This window comes from Amblyraja radiata, chromosome 12, assembly GCF_010909765.2.
Source record: "Amblyraja radiata isolate CabotCenter1 chromosome 12, sAmbRad1.1.pri, whole genome shotgun sequence".
NCBI lineage: Eukaryota > Metazoa > Chordata > Chondrichthyes > Rajiformes > Rajidae > Amblyraja > Amblyraja radiata.
Genome location: NC_045967.1, coordinates 45256945 through 45277412, shown reverse-complemented (window position 1 = coordinate 45277412; position 20468 = coordinate 45256945). Strand labels below are relative to the sequence as shown.

Sequence of the window (20468 nt, the reverse complement as noted above, 5' to 3'; positions counted from 1 at the left end):
TTGAGTTGCATGCTGCTGTACTGGGAAAATGCCTGGAATCATCACCCTCCTTACTGCTTCAAGGTGACACAGTGGTGCAGCGGTAGAGTTGCTGCCTTACAGCGCTTGCAGCGCCGGAGACCCGGGTTCGATCCCGACTACGGGTGCTGTCTGTACGGAGTTTGTACGTTCTCCCCGTGACCGCGTGGGTTTTCTCCGAGATCTTCGGTTTCCTCCCACACTCCAAAGACGGACAGGTTTGTCGATAAATTAGCTTGGTATAAATGTAAAAGATGTCCCTAGTGTGTGTAGGATAGTGTTAATGTGCGGGTCAGCTCGACATAGCCTACAAGACCTACACCAAATCCAAACCAATTAGGAGCAGACGAGGGCATTCGATCCAATTTGTGATCCCAGCTACAAAGACAGATGTGTACAGCAATTCGTTCTTCCCCCGCACAATTAAAGCATGGAATAATCTCCACCCTACTATAGTTACCCAACCAGATGCAACTAAAATTAAAGTAGCTCTTTCTTCCCAATAACCTTTTCTGGCTTAAGCCCTCCCTTCACCACCTCCAGTTTAAATTCCATTTGGAATATTTTGGAGGACCAAGAAACCAAGAACCAAGATCGGCACGGACCCAGTGGGACGAAGGGCCTGTTTCTGCGCTGTATCTCTAAACTAAACTACTGCTGGATTCTGCTGTGGCCACAACAAACCCCTGCCAGCCACTGGTGTTCCCAAAGAAATAAATGACCTCTGTGTGGAGAGGATGCCTGTTTTGGGGAAATCACATCCAATCGCTATATCTATTCATCAACGGTGATAAACTATCTACCTTTATTTGTGTCTGTTTTCCGAGAAGATGCACTGAGCTTGTCCAGAGACTCTTGCAGTGACTTGGTGACTCTTTGAGGCAATTTCACCGTGGGTTCTTCAGAGCTATTAGAATCAAGGAATCAATAAATAGTGGAAACATCAGGAAAAATATTCAGACCTACTATTTAAACAAGTAAATATGTGCTTTTCAAAGCAATGAATTTCAGTGCTAGAAGCAGACCCCCTACACTGCTTACTAAGGTCAATTATGTCTTGGCTGGAGATGAATCTCATTCTAAATTGTTCTGACAGTGCTCAGAGTCTGGGAATAATTACAATGTTATCTTATCATGCATCGTCTGTCAACAAGTGGGTGGCACGGTGGCGCAGCGGTAGAGTTACTGCCTTACAGACCCGGGTTCGATCCCGACTACGGGTGTTGTCTGTATGGAGATTGTACGTTCTCACCGTGACCTGCGTGGATTTACTCCGAGATCTTCGGTTTCCTCCCACACTACATGCTGAAAAGCAGGACCTCCAGGGTTGTTATCTCCGGTTTGCTTCCAGTTCCTCGTGCTGGCGAGAGCAGGAACAGGGAGATACGGGACCTGAACGTGTGGCTGAGGAACTGGTGCACGGGGCAGGGATTTAGATTCTTAGATCACTGGGATCTGTTTTAGGGTAAGGGGGAACTGTACAAAAGAGACGGATTGCATCTTAACAGGTGTGGGACCAGCATTCTGGCAGGCAGGTTTGCCACTGCTACACGGGTGGTTTTAAACTGAATAAGGTGGGTGGGGTGTCGAATGGGATAGTGGTAGATGGAGTTAAAGGGAAAGGGTTTCTTAAATGTGTGAGCGTAGAGACAGAGGGGTGTAAAATGAGGGTAGAAGCAATAGGTAGCAAGGTGAAAAGTAAAACTGGCAGGCAGACAAAACAAGGGCAAAAATCAAAAAGGGCCACTTTTCAACATAATTGTATAAGGGGTAAGAGTGTTGTAAAAACAAGCCTGAAGGCTTTGTGTCTCAATGCAAGGAGCATTCGTAATAAGGTGGATGAGTTGAATGTGCAGATAGCTATTAATGACTATGATATAGTTGGGATCACGGAGACATGGCTCCAGGGTGACCAAGGCTGGGAGCTGAACATCCAGGGATATTCAATATTCAGGAGGGATAGAGAGAGAAAGGAAAAGGAGGTGGGGTAACGTTGCTGGTTAGAGAGGAGATTAACGCAATGGAAAGGAAGGACATTAGTTTGGAGGATGTGGAATCGGTATGGGTAGAGCTGCGAAACACTAAGGGGCAGAAAACGCTGGTGGGTGTTGTGTACAGGCCACCTAACAGTAGTAATGAAGTTGGAGATGGTATCAAACAGGAAATTAGAAACGCGTGCGACAAAGGCAAAACCGTTATAATGGGTGACTTCAATCTACATATAGATTGGGTGAATCAAATTGGCAGGGGTGCTGAGGAAGAGGATTTCTTGGAATGTATGCAGGATAGTTATCTAAATCAACATGTAGAGGAACCAACGAGAGAGCAGGCTATTTTAGACTGGGTATTGAGTAATGAGGAAGGGTTAGTTAGCAGTCTTGTTGTACGTGCCCCCTTGGGCAAGAGTGACCATAATATGGTTGAGTTCTTCATTAGGATGGAGAGTGACATTGTTAATTCAGAAACAATGGACTGGCAATTAATTCTAAAAGGGTTGACGGTGGATATGCAATGGAAGACATTTAAAGACTGCACGGATGAACTACAAAAATTGTTCATCCCAGTTTGGCAAAAGAATAAATCAGGGAAGGTAGTACATCCGTGGATAACAAGGGAAATCAGGGATAGTATCAAAGCGAAGGATGATGCGTACAAATTAGCCAGAAAAAGCAGGACTGGGAGAAATTCAGAGACCAGCAGAGGAGGACAAAGGGCTTAATTAGGAAAGGAAAAATAGATTATGAAAGAAAACTGGTAGGGAACATAAAAACTGACTGCAAAAGTTTTTATAGATATGTGAAAAGAAAGAGATTAGTTAAAACAAATGTAGATCCCTTGCAGTCAGAAACAGGTGAGTTGATCATGGGGAACAAGGATATGGCGGACCAATTGAATAACTACTTTGGTTCCGTCTTCACTAAGGAAGACATAAATAATCTGCCGGAAATAGCAGGGGACCGCGGGTCAAAGGAGTTGGAGGAATTGAGTGAAATCCAGGTTAGCCGGGAAGTGGTGTTGGGTAAATTAAATGGATTAAAGGCCGATAAATCCCCAGGGCCAGATAGGCTGCATCCCAGAGTACTTAAGGAAGTAGCTCCAGAAATAGTGGATGCATTAGTAATAATCTTTCAAAACTCTTTAGATTCTGGAGTAGTTCCTGAGGATTGGCGGGTAGCAAACGTAACCCCACTTTTTAAGAAGGGAGGGAGAGAGAAAACGGGGAATTACAGACCAGTTAGTCTAACATCGGTAGTGGGGAAACTGCTAGTCAGTTATTAAAGATGGGATAGCAGCACATTTGGAAAGTGGTGAAATCATTGGACAAAGTCAGCATGGATTTACAAAAGGTAAATCATGTCTGACGAATCTTATAGAATTTTTCGAGGATGTAACTAGTAGCGTGGATAGGGGAGAACCAGTGGATGTGGTGTATCTGGACTTCCAGAAGGCTTTCGACAAGGTCCCACATAAGAGATTAGTTATATAAACTTAAAGCACACGGCATTGGGGGTTCAGTATTGATGTGGATAGAGAACTGGCTGGCAAACAGGAAGCAAAGAGTAGGAGTAAACGGGTCCTTTTCACAATGGCAGGCAGTGACTAGTGGAGTACCGCAAGGCTCAGTGCTGGGACCTCAGCTATTTACAATATATATTAATGATCTGGATGAGGGAATTGAAGGCAATATCTCCAAGTTTGCGGATGACACTAAGCTAGGGGGGCAGTGTTAGCTGTGAGGAGGATGCTAGGGAGACTGCAAGGTGACTTGGATAGGCTGGGTGAGTGGGCAAATGTTTGGCAGATGCAGTATAATGTGGATAAATGTGAGGTTATCCATTTTGGTGGCAAAAACAGGAAAGCAGACTATTATCTAAATGGTGGCTGACTAGGAAAAGGGAGATGCAGCGAGACCTGGATGTCATGGTACACCAGTCATTGAAAGTAGGCATGCAGGTGCAGCAGGCAGTGAAGAAAGCGAATGGTATGTTAGCTTTCATAGCAAAAGGATTTGAGTATAGGAGCAGGGAGGTTCTACTGCAGTTGTACAGGGTCTTGGTGAGACCACACCTGGAGTATTGCGTACAGTTTTGGTCTCCAAATCTGAGGAAGGACATTATTGCCATAGAGGGAGTGCAGAGAAGGTTCACCAGACTGATTCCTGGGATGTCAGGACTGTCTTATGAAGAAAGTCTGGATAGACTTGGTTTATACTCTCTAGAATTTAGGAGATTGAGAGGGGATCTTATAGAAACTTATAAAATTCTTAAGGGGTTGGACAGGCTAGACGCAGGAAGATTGCTCCCGATGTTGGGGAAGTCCAGGACAAGGAGTCACAGCTTAAGGATAAGGGGGAAATCCTTTAAAACCGAGATGAGAAGAACTTTTTTCACACAGAGAGTGGTGAATCTCTGGAACTCTCTGCCACAGAGGGTAGTCGAGGCCAGTTCATTGGCTATATTTAAGAGGGAGTTAGATGTGGCCCTTGTGGCTAAGGGGATCAGAGGGTATGGAGAGAAGGCAGGTACGGGATACTGAGTTGGATGATCAGCCATGATCATATTGAATGGCGGTGCAGGCTCGAAGCGCCGAATGGCCTACTCCTGCACCTAATTTCTATGTTTCTATGTTTCTATGTTTACAAAGACTTAATAGGTAAATTGGCTTGGTAAATGTGAAAATTGTCCCTGGTGTGTTTTGGAGAGTGTTAATATGCGGGGATCGCTGGTCGGCGTGGACCCGGTGGGCCGAAGGGCCTGTTTCCGCACGGTATCCGTAAACTAAACTAAAGTGTTCCCAAAATGGCTACTGCGGAGATTCCATGCAGAGGAAATTCCCACTGTTCCGTTGACACTTCCAGTGTAGAGCTAAAACCAATTAGCTACAGAATAAGTGTGTGGAAAGGAACTGCAGATGCTAGTTTATACCGAAGATAGACACAAAGTGCTGGAGTAACTTCAGCGGGTCAGGCAGCATCTCTGAAGAAAAAGGGTGGGTGGCGTTTCTGGTCAGGATCCTTCTTCAGGCTGAAGAGTCCCAACCTGAGACGTCACCCATAATTGTTCTCCAAAGATGATGCCTGACCCGTTGATTTGCTCCGGAACTTTGTGTCTGACTTAGCTGCACAATAAGGTGTCCTAATTGGGTTTCCTAAATAAGATGACCAATCCTGTGAAAATATTGCTTGTATAATATACCCAAATTGGACTCAACAATGAATCCCAATCTTTTAGATTAAAGTAGCAATATCTATGCCATTCAGCACATTGTTTTATCTGTGGCTGTTGTGGTTTCAACAAGAGTCAAGCAAGGATTTGCATACTTGGCCACTGGTCTCTGAGCTTGAAACCAATTATAGCATGTAACCAGAGTTCTTTTCGTACCTTGGTCTTTCTTTCTTCATCTTCTCTGCTGACTTGGGACCCTTCACGATGTACTCAGTGGCAGGCCCTGGCTTTGTGTCATCTGCTCCATCCTTGGTACATGTTATCTCTGGTTTCAGGGGCTCTGGTTGCTTCACATTAGAGTGGTGGCCTTTGGTACATCCCTTAAGTACAACATGAACAAGGCAAATCAGCACTTCATAGAGTTATACAGTGTGGAAACAGGCCCTTCGGCCCAACTTGCCCACACCGACCAACTTGTCCCACCTGCACTAGTCCCACCTGCCTGCGTTTGGCCCACATCCCTCTAAACCTGTCCTATCCAGGTACCCTTCTAAATGTTTCTTAAACGTTGCCATAGTACCTGCTATAGTGTTCATCACCATAAAAAACACAATAAACATAGCAAAAATGGAAGGGACACAAAGGCAACAACAGCAAAGAATTTAAATATCATTAATATCTCAAAAAAATGAAATACTGCAAAAAGTATAAGAGCACAAAAAAGTTGAAGGCAGCTGCAAGTTAACTGGTCCTTTGACCCCGACTCCGCCATTCAATATCATTGTAGCAGCACTGCCCTCAGCCTCACCTCCTTCTCTGCTAGTTACATGGACCCCTCCATTCCCTGATCTTTCAAACGTCTGCCTTCCTCTTCCTTAAGTAACTTCAGTGATCTAGCCTCCACAACCATCTGAGACAAGGAATTCCAGAGATTCACCACCGTCTGCGAGAAGAAATTCCTAGCTATGCCCCTTCAATTTTGAACGTCCATTCTCTTTTCGTGTAGCAAAGCCCCCCATTTAAGACTTAGAACTCATGGAAACATCTCAACACCTACTTGTCATGTCTCCTTCAGATCTTGTATGCGTCAACAACAAGACTACTCAATCTTGTGAATTCCACCGAGCGTAGGTCGAACTTTTATTTAGCTGTTTGTGACAGAACAACCCTCTCATTCCAAGACTTGGCCTTGTAGATCTCATCTGAACTGCCTCCAATGCAACTATATCCTTTCTTAAGTAAAGGGATACAAAACTGTTCACAGCAGGACAACATCTACAACTGAACAGACGACGGGGTGACCACAAATCCTGCAGCCAACACAAATGTTTGCAGTCCTGTTTTTAGCCCTTTGTATCCAGTGGGACAAGTAACAAGCCATAGGCAAATTGACTGAAGGGCAAAATGATGATGAGTTGAGAGCTCTCAAAGTTTTTGTGCATTAAAACAATAATAATTGCCCTACCCACAAATATGGCAGTACCAACCCATGGAGCAGAGTCCACACACTCAATGAGGAGGGAAAACTGAATCCACCAAATAAGATACTAACATTTCATTTGGTGAATATATTTGTATCAAAACAGTAAGGTCCACCTACCGGGATTGCCAGAAATTCTGAAAAGTCAATCGTCTTCTTTTTGCAGCATGACCATCCCTAGTGAAACAAGAAACCATTACAATCAGTCTCCCTTTCTTTTACTACCAGCCCGATCTGATAACCATTAAGATTGCAGATCTTTTGTTTAAAACGCAAAAGTGCCGGAGGAACTCAGCAGGTTAAAATGATGAGAGGGATAGACAGAGTTGACGTGGATAAGCTTTTCCCATTGAGAGTAGGGAAGATTCAAACAAGAGGACATGACTTGAGAGTTAAGGGACAGAAGTTTAGGGGTAATACGAGGGGGAACTTCTTTACTCAGAGAGTGGTAGCTGTGTGGAATGAGCTTCCAGTGGAAGTGGTGGAGGCTGGTTCGATTTTATTATTTAAAAATACTTTGGATAGGTATATGGACGGGAAAGGAATGGAGGGTTATGGTCTGAGTGCAGGTAGATGGGACTAGGGGAAATAAGTGTTCGGCACGCACTTGAAGGGCCGAGATGGCCTGTTTCCGTGCTGTAATTGTTATATGGTTATATGTTATATGGTCAGGCAACATCTGGGAAGGGATATAGATAGGGCGACGTTTCTGGTCAGGACGCTTCTTCAGACCAATAGGAGTTAGGGTGGGGGGGGGGGGGCGGGGGGGAGAGACAGCTGGAAAAGAGAGGTGGGGGAGGGACAAAACCTGGCAAGTAATGGGTGAATACAGGTGGGGGGCAAATGGGTGGAGTAAGTGACAAAGGTAAAGAAGACAAAAGAACTTCGGATAAAGAGAGAAAAAGTTAATAAAAACCAGATCATGTAGTTCCTTTATGGATCAGTGATACTAAATCACATAAGTTCCTGTCAGAAGCACGATACGTGTCTTTAGTTGAAAAAGACCCAAAGTGCTGGAGTAACTCAGCGGGTCAGGCAGCATCTCTGGAGAACATGGACTTTCGAGTCAGGACTTCTTCAGGCCTTCCTTCGTCATTGTTTCTACATATCCTTAATAGGGAAAAAAATTGTTCGGCGCGGACTTGTAGGGCCGAGATGGCCTGTTTCCGTGCTGTAATTGTTATATGGTTATATGGTTATATGGGTTGGGGAGGGCACAAACTAAGCTCATGATACCTCTCACATGAGTTGTGCAAGGAAAAGCACACGTGGATATCAGATGAAGATATACCTAAATTCAACTGTACATTTGAATTTCACATCTTACTTATCAAAAAGCTATCCATCTCTCCCGGAAAAATATTCACCAACATTAAAGCATGGAATTACCAATAAAATACTATGTTGCTCAGCTGCACGAGTGTGAAATCAGTCTGATCTGTCCCCTTTTGAACCATATTAGGGGCTCTGCAGACCGAGGGATGTGGAGATGTGGTAATTCTTGGACACGGAGTGATGGCAGATGCTGTTAACACTTATGCATCTGTTGTGCCGCAGCTATGTAGCGTCTTTGCCAGCAAGACCGCACTGCTGGGTGTTGACTGAAAACTTGCAAAACAACGGAAGTTACTGACATGAAAGGTAGTTTCTTTAAGCATGTACAGTAAAGCTACGCCAAGATTGTTCCCATTTCAAGTTCAGGGCAATTTCTAGACCCGTGTGTTTTAATTGCATCTTGTAACATATAAGATTGTTAAAGGTTTGGACACGCTAGAGGCAGGAAACATGTTCCCGATGTTGGGGGAGTCCAGAACCAGGGGCCACAGTTTAAGAATAAGGAGTAAGCCATTTAGAACGGAGACGAGGAATTGATTGATTGATTGATTATACCTTTAATAATCCTTTACAGGAAATTACAGTGCCACGACAGCTTCAAGACAGACATAACACCACACATTTCCTCAAATAGCTTCCATACTTAACAAGTTAAAATACAAGTTAAAATACAAGTTAAAATACAATTAATGAAAAAAAGTGCAGTTATTTATGCGCATTATATAACCTTATAGCAGCTGGTAAACAGGACTTCCTATGTCTCTCAGTTTTGCACATTGGTGCAATCAGTCTCTGACTGAAGATGCTGCTCTTGATCACCTTCAGGGCATGGAGTGGGTGAGTGGGGTTGGTCATTATTGAACCCAGTTTGTTCATAGTTCTGGCCTCTGCCACCTGCTGGACCGTTCGTTGCTCAGCCCCGACCACTGAGCCGGCCTTCTTGATCAGCTTGTCCAGTCTGTTTTTGTCCGCTATGCGGGCGCCATCTCCCCAACAGGCCACAGCAAAAAACAGAGCACTGGCCACCACTGAATGGTAGACACTGCACAGTAGGGGTTGGCAGATGTTAAATGACCTCAGCCTCCTTAAAAAATACAGTCGGCTTTGTCCCTTCCTGTACACCGCCTCCATATGACACTTCCAGTCCAGCTCACTGTCAAGCTGCACCCCAAGGTACCTGTGATTAGCGACAACCTCCACCTCAGTGCCCTTAATGGTGATTGGTGTTGCTTGAGTCCTCCTCCTCACCCTCCTGAAGTCCACAACTATCTCCTTGGTTTTTGTGGTGTTAAGATGGAGGTTATTGTGTGCACTCCACTCCACAAAGTTACTTATTATGTCTCTATACTCCTCCTCATTGCCCCCTTTAATGAGGCCGACAACAGCTGTGTCATCCAAAAATTTCTGCAAAAAGCAGCTGTTGGTGTTACATTGGAGATCCGCTGTGTAGATGGTAAACAGGAATGGAGCCAGCACAGTTCCTTGTGGAGCCCCTGTGCTGCTCAAGATGGTGCTTGAGACATTGTTCTGTAGGCGCACGTACTGTGGTCTGAGGGAAAGGTAATCCAAACACCACAGTACCAGTGAAACACTTTTTCTCACAGAGAGTGGTGAGTCTGTGGAATTCTCTGCCTCAGAGGGCAGTGGAGGCGGATTCTCTGGATGCTTTCAAGAGAGAGCTAGATAGTGCTCTTAAAAATAGCGGAGTCAGGGGATATGGGGAGAAGGCAGGAACGGGGTACTGATTGGGGATGATCAGCCATGATCACATTGAATGGCGGTGCTGGCTCGAAGGGCCAAATGGCCTACTCCTGCACCTATTGTCTATTGTCTATTGAAATAGTTTTGCTTTTGAACCTACCTTGAGTGCATCATGGAATATTGGAACTCCTGGGTGGTAACAGCAAGCATCTGTTGGAGAAAAACATCAAATATTTAGTATGGTTGCAATGGAGATAAGGATGCAATTAAAAATAGTGCATGGTCTCTTAACAGACTGCATTAAATGCACGCTTTGAATCGCCATTGAACGTCAAGAGACTGCATATAAAGAGGAAATAGACTCTGTAATATTCTATCCCCTACTGCTCCCAAGCCATGCAAAACTGAGACATTGAATAGTTCAATTCTAACTTTAATCTACCACCTGAAACCCCTTAAGTTTCCCTTTCCTCTTACCATTTACAGGTACTTTCGCTACATTCCTACCAAAATTCAACATGGTTGGCATGACCTTGAAACTGATATCTTAATTTAAAATATTTAAGTGCATGGAAAACAAAATACCACTTTTCAGCTTTATGCAGACCAGAATGCCAATACTGGGTGCATCATTCAATTTTATACCTCTCCGTGAATTAGAGTTCCTTGAAGAATGGGTATGAAACGGAGATATTTATTTAACTTAATCTATATATGTACAAGTAACATATTTTAGGATGAAAACCAAAGAGGGGCAGAATGCAGGCTACGGAAAGGCATTGTTCAGTGTGGATGAAGAGAGAATGCAAGAACATTTGTAGTCATAATAAAGCTAACAGCATCTAATAAACAGGAGCATAGAAAAGTATAAATAATTTTTCATAAGGTACTAATTGGATTAGATATCAGAGAATTAAGTTAGGAATAAGAAATTATAGTCAGATATTTAATGGCTCCACGGAAGCAGAGAGAGAAATGTAATAATAATAGAATAATAAACAGTCCTGATAGGTCAGCAGGAAAAACTGTTTCTTTTAATGGTTATGTTTAGGAATTTGGCTTGAGAAGATACACATTTCAATTTTTAATTTGAGTTCAGTAGAGAAAATGTGTAGGAAGGAACTGCAGATGCTGGTTAACAACACCGAAGATCGTCACAAAATGTTGGAGTAACTCAGTGGGTCAGGCAGCATCTCTGAAGAAAAGGAATAGGCGATGTTTCGGATCAAGACCCTTCTTCAGACAGAGTCTGGCAGTCTGCCTCACTGACTGGCATTTTGTGTCTATCTTCGAGATTAGTTGAGGTGTAGTTGTGCAGTTATTGAAATATGGAATGGGTTAGTTAGAGAGTTAAGGGCCTGTCCCACTTTCACGACCTGATTCAGGACCTCTGCCGAGTTTGCCCTTGACTCATACTCGCAGCATGGTCGTCACGAGGTCGTAGGAGATCGTGATGCTAGTCGTAGGTACTCGTGGCATCAAGTGGGTCGGGGCGTTTTTCTAGCCAGATGAAAAATGTCCACGAGTAAAAAAGGTCGTGAATTAGGTCGTGAAAGTGGGACAGGCCCTTTATACAATCAGTAAAAGAGTCTTGCACATTGCAACTTGCCCATGCCAAACAAAATGCCCCATCTATGCCAGTCCCATTTACGTGCATTTGGTCCAGATCCCTCTAAACTTTTTCTATCGATGTACCTATCCAAAAATCTTTCAAATGTTGTTTTTGTACAAGATGAAAATCCAAGATTTTGGGGAAAAGGCAGCAAAGTGGGAATAACCTTACTTTGCACCAACATCTGTCTTTTGGATGGGCGATTAATTTAGGTCCCAAGATAAACACAAAAAGCTGGAGTAACTCTGCAGGACAGGCAGCATCTCTGGAATGGGTGACGTTTTGGGTCATAGATACATAGCTGCATAGACAATAGGTGCAGGAGTAGGCCATTCAGTCCTTCTAGCCAGCACCGCCATTCAATGTGATCATGGCTGATCATCCACAATCAGTACCCCGTTCCTGCCATAACCCTTGATTCTGCTAGCCCCAAGAGCTCTATCTAACTCTCTTTTGAATGTATCCAGTGGATCGGCCTCCACTGCCTTCTGAGGCAGAGAATTCCACAAATTCACAACTGTGTGAAAAGTTTTTCCTCATCTAAATGGCTTACCCCTTATTCTTAAAATGTGGCCCCTGGTTCTGGACTCCCCCAAACATGATTCCTGCATCTAGCGTGTCCAATCCCTTAATAATTTTATATGTTTTTATAAGATTGCCTCTCATCCTTCTAAATGCCATTAGCTTTCTTCACTGCCTGTTGTACCTGTATGCTTACTTTCAGTGACTGATGTAGAGGCCCTTTCCTGGGTTAGAGGCCCAAAACTTTGGTCATAGTTGGCAGACTGCAGCTGCTTTAACGAGAGCCAAACGCGCTTCATCAGGCAAGGAGTGGCCCAGGGTTAGACTTTGTATCCGAATTGGTGGGATATTAAAATTCTGGTCTTGCCTTCGATCAGGTCATTGCCGGGAGCGCGAATTGAAAAGGTGCGCTCTGAAAAACAGCATTGATAACTCACAGCGCGAAGCGGCTAGGCGCTGGATCCTTGGTGCTTAGCAGAGAGGTGTGTCTGTGTGTAGGTATCTGAGTCTCTCCCTGAAGTGACGCACGAAAAGCCTCGAGAAGGTACCGGGCTTGGACGGACAGAGTATAGATTGGCCGGAATACTCCAGTCCATTCAAGAATTCAACTGGGCAATTTTAGTTTGATTCGAGAGCCCGCGTAGTAAGAGAGATACGCACTAAAATTAGGAGTTCGAGTTCGAGTTTGATTCTACAATACAATACAATACAATTTATTTGTTGTCATTTGAACCCAGAGGTTCAAACGAAATTTGGTTTCTGCAGTCATACAAACAAGAAGAAGAACCAAGACACAACACAATTTACACGAACATCCATCACAGTGAATCTCCTCCTCACTGTGATGGAAGGCAAAGTCTTATCTTTCCCCTGCACTCCTCGTTCTCCTCCCGATGTCAAAGTCAAAGCCCCTGGCGGGCGATGGTAAATAAGTCCCACGGCAATTATAAAGCCGCGCCAGGCGATGCAAGGCCGCGCTCCGGGTCTTGGTGTTGGAGTCCCCGGCGTGCGCTAACAAGTCCCGCGGCCATTTAAAGCCGCGCCGGGCGATGTAAGGCCCTGCTCCAGGTCATCCTCAACCCCGCAACTCGGGCGGGAGAAGTCGCCGTTGCGGAAGCCCCGAAAAGCGGTCTTCCAGCAGGGACCCACGGGATCCCGGTGTTACTGTCCACCAGATCTGTGGTTGGAGCCTCCGAATCTCCGGGGTCGGGCCACAGCAGCGGCCACCACCGCTCCTCCCGCTCCGAACTCGGCCAGCTCCGCGATGGTGGGTAAGTCTGCAGCTCCGCGACTGGAGCCCCAGGTCGTTCCGGTTGGAGGCCGCACCACGGTGCTCGGCCCCAACGACAACGGAGACGCGACAGGGAAAAGGTCGGGTTCTCCGTGCAGGGAAAAGATTTTAAAAAGTTTCCCCACCCCCCGCACCTACACACATACCCAGTTTAAAAAAAAAAAAAACTACATACAAACGAGACAAAAAATAAAAAAACGACAGACGGACTGCAGATGCCGCTGCGACATGAGCCGCGCCGCCCACCCGTTCTATATTTGCAAAGCCAAATTTCCAAATACTGAATTTCATATTGAAGTTCTGCCAGTAAGGTGGAATTCTAATTCCTGGATATAAAACTTCGGAGTCGGTGCATGTCCGTGATCGATTCCGAATAGCGGCTGATCAACGGTGAATAGTAACCCTCTGGTCGATTGTCGACTAGTACCTGATAGCGAAGAGTACCTGAGAGACGGGAGACTCCTCACTTGACGAAAAGTAATCCGAATAGCGAAGGGTACTCCTAATTCTGTAGAACTTAGGGAGGAGGGATAGAGGTCCCCCTATAGAAGTCCAGTCTTAGCAGAGGGATAGTAACATTCGGGAGGAAAAGTAATAATTTAAGGAATAGTACCCCTCAGCAAAGAGTAAACTAGGAAGGGGAAAATCTTCGGTATCGGAGGTTCACTGCGTGATAACAACGTGACGCGGTGTCGAGATCGAGTGTTCATGAATTGTACGCTAGTGCTTTAAGTCATTTTGTATATTGTAAAAATCTAGCTTTTCATTTTGCCATAGGATCCGGATTTTGTAAATATTCTATGTATGTAAATCAAATTAGAGTAATTAACAGTTAAGATTTAGATCGTGGACTGTCATTTGTGTTGCTGCTTGTGCAAGTGTTTACAGATTTAAATAGTGAGCTGGAAACCTTCTTTAAGTCATAGGAAGGACAGGAATGGGAAATAGAAGTTTAAGAAGGAACTGCAGATGCTGGAAAATCAAAGGTAAACAAAAGTGCTGGAGAAACTCAGCAGGTGAGGCAGCATCTATGGAGCAAAGGAAATAGGCAACGTTTCGGGCCGAAACCCATCTTCAGGTTTCGGGCCAAAACCTATTTGATCCCATTCTACTTAGCTCAGATGATGGACCACACTTTATTGGACAAATCAATAAAGAATTTTGTGAACAGCTGGGGATCCAGCAGTAATTACATTGTGCTTATCGACCACAGGCTGCCTGACTTGTAGAAAGGGCAAACCAGACGCTTAAAACCAAATTTGCCAAATTAAAGACGGAGACTGGACTTTGGATGGATCAAGTTACTCCCAATAGCCTTATTTCAGATGAGAGTCACGCCGGCAGGAAAATCTAGATTAAGCGCAGCTGAAATTATTTACGGTAGACCCCTGAAAACCCCTTGGAACCAGAATGCAATGAAAATAGTTAATTTCCACCATATGACTGCAGAGATGACTGACTATATCTTAGCCTTATCAAGAGCTTTAAGGGATTTGCATTGCAGAGTGAGAACAGCCTATGAGGATATGCCTTCACTAGTAACTCCCATTAAAGTAAAACCTGGAGACTATGTCTTTGTGAAGAATTGGGTAAGGAAAGGATCAGAAGTTCGTTGGGAAGGACCGTACCAGGTTCTCTTAATGACTCCAACCACAGTAAAGGTAGAAGGAAGAAATGCCTGGGTGCATCTTCATCATTGTAAAAGTACTAGTGAAGGCATCAGTAGTTAACTTGTTTTCTCCCAGGTTTTCTTAGGAATTCTAATCAAGGACCAATGGACTATCAAGACGGATGGAGGGAATTCGCGCCCACAAAAACTCGGGAGGTGAAGACTACTCAGTCAGAACTTGTGAAGTTATGCCCATGAAAACTCGGGAGGCTTGACAAGATTCTGGAAAGATACATCAACATCTACTTGTTAGAACATTGTTAAAGTATGGCGGTCATCATTGTATTCGGCAGTTATCATTTATGATGAGGGTTATCATGAATGATAAAATGGGGGAATGTTAATATTGGCTAAATTAAAGACACCATAAAATGGAGGATCCCGGCACTTGTCAGAATTGCTTAACCCTTGTCAGCTGAACTTTACAGGCTTTGATTGGCGCCAGCCAGCCTAGGCTCAGACTGATATGCAGGATGGTAAGGGGTCCAGGTGTTCTCCATGTTTCTCCCAAATTGATAACATGTATAGTAGTTTCGCAAACTAACCTTAAATGCATAATTTCTATTGGGTCGCTGCACAAGCATTGTAAATAATATACATAATGTTGCAAGACGGTCATCCTGTTAATTGATGATTGGTCGAACGGTTGAGCCTTGGAGAAATTGTTTGAATCTCGGGGCACATGTTTCAATGTTTGTTCTTCTTAGCTTCCTTTGAGAGCTTTCTTTCTTATACAGTGTATGAGCTGTTGTATTATTGGGTTAGGGAAATGCCTGTTATGTATGGGGTTAATCAATATCTGTAATTGGGTTATTAAGAGACCATCCGCATGTGGTTCGGCCCCTCAAGGTCCCAGGACATATGAAAATCCGTTATCATGAGGCTCAGAATCGATCTTCTGGGAGAACGCTTGGGACTGCGTGAACTTCTGGAGTGTCTCTGTCTGAGCGAGGCCTAGAGGGTTAAACAGGCAGATACGAGTTCCCTGAAGGTGAAATCTCATGTAGATAGGGTGGTAAAGAAAGCTTTTGGTGTGCTGGCCTTTATATATCAGAGCATTGAGTATAGAAGTTGGGATGTAATGTTAAAATTGTACAAGGCATTAGTGAGGCCAATTCTGGAGTATGGTGTACAATTTTGGTCGCCTAATTATAGGAGGGATGTCAACAAAATAGAGAGTACAGAGGCGATTTACTAGAATGTTGACTGGGTTTCAGCAACTAAGTTACAGAGAAAGGTTGAACAAGTTAGGTCTTTATTCTTTGGAGCGCAGAAGGTTAAGGAAGGACGATAGAGGTCTTTAAAATGATGAGAGGGATAGACAGAGTTGACGTGGATAAGCTTTTCCCATTGAGAGTAGGGAAAATTCAAACAAGAGGACGTGACTTGATAATTAAGGGACAGAAGTTTAGGGGTAACATGAGGGGGAACTTCTTTACTCAGAGAGTGGTAGCTGTGTGGAATGAGCTTCCAGTGGAAGTGGTGGAGGCAGGTTCGATTTTATCATTTAAAAATAAATTGGATAGGGATATGGACGGGAAAGGAATGGAGGGTTATGGTCTGAGTGCAGGTAGATGGGACTAGGGGAAAATAAGTGTTCGGCACGGACATGAAGGGCCGAGATGGCCTGTTTTCTGTGCTGTAATTGTTATATGGTTACAAGGATCGATCCCGTAGTGGGATAGGTACAGTAGTTGAACTGTAATGCACTTTTGGTAAAATAAAATTTAATTGTTTTGTGCTTGATTCAGCGTTTGTACTGAAACTAGACTGGGGGGAAGCTTAGAAACGAGCAATTTACAAGTGACCCCCAAATACTAGGTAATATCTATTTCTCACCTCAACATTAATAAAATAAAAGATTATTTGAACATAGTTTTGCAGTTTGTAGGAGATTGTTGTGTGCAAATTGGCTGCCATGTCTCCTACATGATAGTACTTCGAGCAGTATTTCATTGGCATTAGGTTGTCATAAGGACTCAATATATTTTTTCAAATAACTTAAAGCTTCAAGTGTTTGCCTGTACTTCAGCTAATCGATAATTTAATGTTATTAGACCTCAGGAATCTAAGAAGTAAATTCTGTGTCACTATGCGACACTAGGTGGCATGATGGCGCAGCCATAGAGTTGCTGTCTTGCAACGCCAGAGATCTGTATTCGATCCTTACCAAGGGTGCTGTCTGTACAGAGTTTGTACTTTCTCTGGTCCTGGATGGGGTTTCTCTGGGGTTTTCCCTCCCACACTCCAAAGACATACAGATTTGTAGACTAATTGGCTTGGTAAAAGTGTAAATTGTCCCTAGTGTGTGTGGGATAGTGTAAGTGAGTGTGGATCGCAGGTCGGTGCTGACTCAGCGGGCCGAAGGGCCTGTTACCACGCTGTATCTCTTAACTAAACTATTAGTAAATCCGAATCCTCATCAAAGCACCACATTGCCACCAAAGAACGTACAACAGGTGGAAAACCACAATACTTCCTTGAACTGATTTTTATTGAAATAGCCAAGAGTTTCTTTAGTGTTACTATACATTAGTTAGCGTTGTGAGATCTGGATATCCCAGTGACTTAGAGGACTCAAGTTTTAGAAAATGGTTACTGATCAAACTAAGTGTAGCAATAGGGCATGCTGTTAATATGGTTTTCAGGAAATATATTGTGTAAGACTTCTGTAGAAAACAGCTCACACGTTTTAAATATATGCCTGACAATATAGATCTATTTTATAAGATAATCAAAAGATCTGTAGGTGCTGGAATATTTTGTTTCATTAAATATATCTGAAAGCAGATGATGTGGCAACGCAAGCTGTGGATTATGGGAATGAGCCAAAGGCAAAATCTATAAAGTAGTAAAACACAAAGTATTGGAAGAACTCAGTGGGTTAGGCAACGTCTGTGGTGGAAAAAAATAAATTTTGGGGGTCGGGACCCTTCTTCAGACATTAGAAACCAGAAAGACGCATAACATAAAAAGAACAAAATTATGCTTAGAAATAGGTTGTATAGCATGTGACTAATTGGTGATTGAGTTAATATCTAAATGTTGCTGTAAAAATGATATAACATATGTACACATTTTGTTTACTTCATAATGTCATCATCTATTGCATGACAGCATTAATCTGCTTCCATAATGTTGGCTGATTTAACATTGCATGTATCCTGAAAGGCTGGTTTTCTAATGAAAGGCAGATTTGCAGTTGCAGAAAACTCCTCGGAACTTCTGATGTCTGAAAATAGTTTACAGCAATGAGGTAGAACTCAGTCACGGTGTACTGATGGAAACATGATAGGTAATTTGCATGCAGCAGGCCATCACAAAGAGATGTGGACCAGATAACTTGTGTGCCAATGACATCAGTCAAGGTATAAATATTTCTCAGGGTATAAATGATCTGGTACTGACCTCTGGGGTAAATTATTATTAATTGCCCAAGGGCACTGAAATAATATATAAATATACCCATGGTACAGCACAACAGAACGCAGAATCAGAATCTTTAGTACCAGATAGTTCTGCTATAACACGGCAGTTGTATTCCTAAGAAACCTCGTATTATAAATACAATTGTGTCAATGAGGAAAGGGCGGTTGGATAGAGTTGCAAACTTGCACTAACTTTATTTTTCACCTGCAGGAATTTAAAAAATAAAGATATTTTTCATAACTATAAGTTTATTTTTGTTACTGCAAGGCAATATGTTAAATTGTTTAATAGAGTAACATTTCACAAGCGTCACTGGAAGTGATACCCTGACAAAAAGAGACAACGGTGTCCGATTACTGCAGGGAGGCTACACGGTAACATGTTTTTCCAAAGACAGCTTTTTTTCTGCTTGACGTTTTCCAATGTTACTTTTAAGTGAAGATAGACACAAAGTGCTGGAGTAACTCCACGGAGGGGGGAGGGGAGGAATGAGATGGGGTGGTGGAGAGAGGGGGAAGAGTGGGGAGGGAGAAGGGGGTGGGGGAGAGAGGGATGTGGGTGAGAGGAGGAGAGGGAGAGGGAAATGGAGAGGGGGAGGAGAGAGGGAGAGGGGTGGGGGAGAGAGGTGTGGGGGAGGGGGGGGGGAGATGGGGTAGGGGAGAGAGGGGGAAGAGTAGGCAATGTTCCAAACATCACCCATCCTTTTTCTCCAGAGATGCTACCTGACCCTCTGAGTTACTCCAGAACTGTGTGTCAATCTTCAGTAAACATCACCAACTGCAGTTCCTTTCTACACGTTACTTTGAAGTGGTTATCTAGTTTCTTGATTGAAATAGTGTTTATAAATACAAATAGCATAGCGTTCTCTAGTGCCCTGATGGCGTTACATCCAACTCGCGTTATAGCAGAACTACCGCGTTACAGAGTAGGTACTCAACGAAGCAGTGTTAAGTTCAGAGGGGCAGTGAGAATATAAATAAAGCATCGAGCGGGATCAACTCGGGTGAGAACAACATCAGCTGATAGAGCTGCTGCCTCACAGCGCCAGAGACCATGGTTCGATCCTGACCTCAGGTGCTGTCTGTGTGGCGTTTGAACATTCGCCCTGTAACCGCGTGGGTTTCCTCCGGGTGGTCCGGTTTCTTTCCACATCCCAAAGACGTGTGGATTTGTAGGTTAATTGGCCGCAGTAAAATACTCCCAGTGAGAAAATGGTCTAACATGGAACCAGCGTGAACGAGTGATCAGCGTGGTATTTCAATCTCATTCAATAGGGTTTCAATCTCAGAATAGTAGTCGCTTTAGATGCACCGTGCACCGTCCAACTGGGGTACAAGCGTCACAATGGCCTGTTTCCATGCTGTATCTCTAAACTAAACTAAACTAAGCACCTAAGGCGACCACACGTCTGAGATTGAAACCCCATTGAATGAGATTGAAATAGTGTATCCCAGGCCAACGCTTTGGGATATTTCCAGACAAACTTTCTGAATGGCCTAAGAAAACACGATGACTGTTCTGGGCGAAAGTCAATAACGAAATAAAATCGTGCAAAGCGCCTGATCGCCGACAGCTGGGAAAAAGGGGAGCTGGATTAGAGAGGGAGAGAGACTGGAAGTGAGTATATTACATGCAGCGTCAGACTTAACTCACCGCCCGCGTTACTGTGCGGCTCGTAGCGGAGTCCACAACCCGGGTTATAACACAGCTCTGACATCTCGTCACCTTCACTCCGTGCGCTGTTCCTCGGGAATTTCAATCAGATCCGGCTCGACGGGATTTAAATGGTTGCAGTCTGTTCCAGAAGCGTCTTTTCTGCGGCCTGGAAATTCAAGAAGCGAGATAAGAATGGCGAGGAATGCCTTGCGCGCAGGAGGAGGAGGAGGCGTGGGGTTGCGTGTTGCCCAAAGATAGTCAGGCCAGCCAGACATGCTCCCAGCGTCCAGTCTCCCGGAGAGAGACAACTGGCAGCAGCCAGGCTGACAGCTTTTCCCTGAAGGGGTGGGGGTGGAGCTCAGGCAATACGTTCTTCAAACACAGCTGAGGCCGTGCTTGCAATATCAGCAAACCTCTTCCCGTTCTTGCAATATCAGCAAACCTCTTCCCGTTCTGGACTGCTCGCCAATTTCACACGCTGGAATAGATGCATGGTTTTCCTTGGCACTGTTATGTTCTTGATTGTGTTGCTTCTGGGCGAGTCAAGGGTTATCTGAGCTCAGAGTGGGAGGTGTGACAATGCGTTGCAC

General features: G+C 44.1%; 1 protein-coding gene across 1 annotated transcript in view; it reads right to left on the bottom strand.

The window, feature by feature from the left end:
* Positions 1-20228, bottom strand: part of LOC116979148 (cysteine and histidine-rich domain-containing protein 1-like) — a 33588-nt gene extending 13360 nt beyond the window's left edge. Inside the window, exons 1-5 of the mRNA XM_033030665.1 lie at positions 19876-20228; positions 9860-9909; positions 6784-6840; positions 5400-5563; positions 822-925 (exon numbers count right to left, since the gene is read on the bottom strand). Coding sequence (XP_032886556.1) covers positions 822-925; positions 5400-5563; positions 6784-6840; positions 9860-9909; positions 19876-19939 — 439 coding nt within the window. The 5' untranslated portion in view covers positions 19940-20228. The remainder of the gene's footprint in view (positions 1-821; positions 926-5399; positions 5564-6783; positions 6841-9859; positions 9910-19875) is intronic.
* Between the last annotated feature and the right edge of the window lie 240 nt (positions 20229-20468).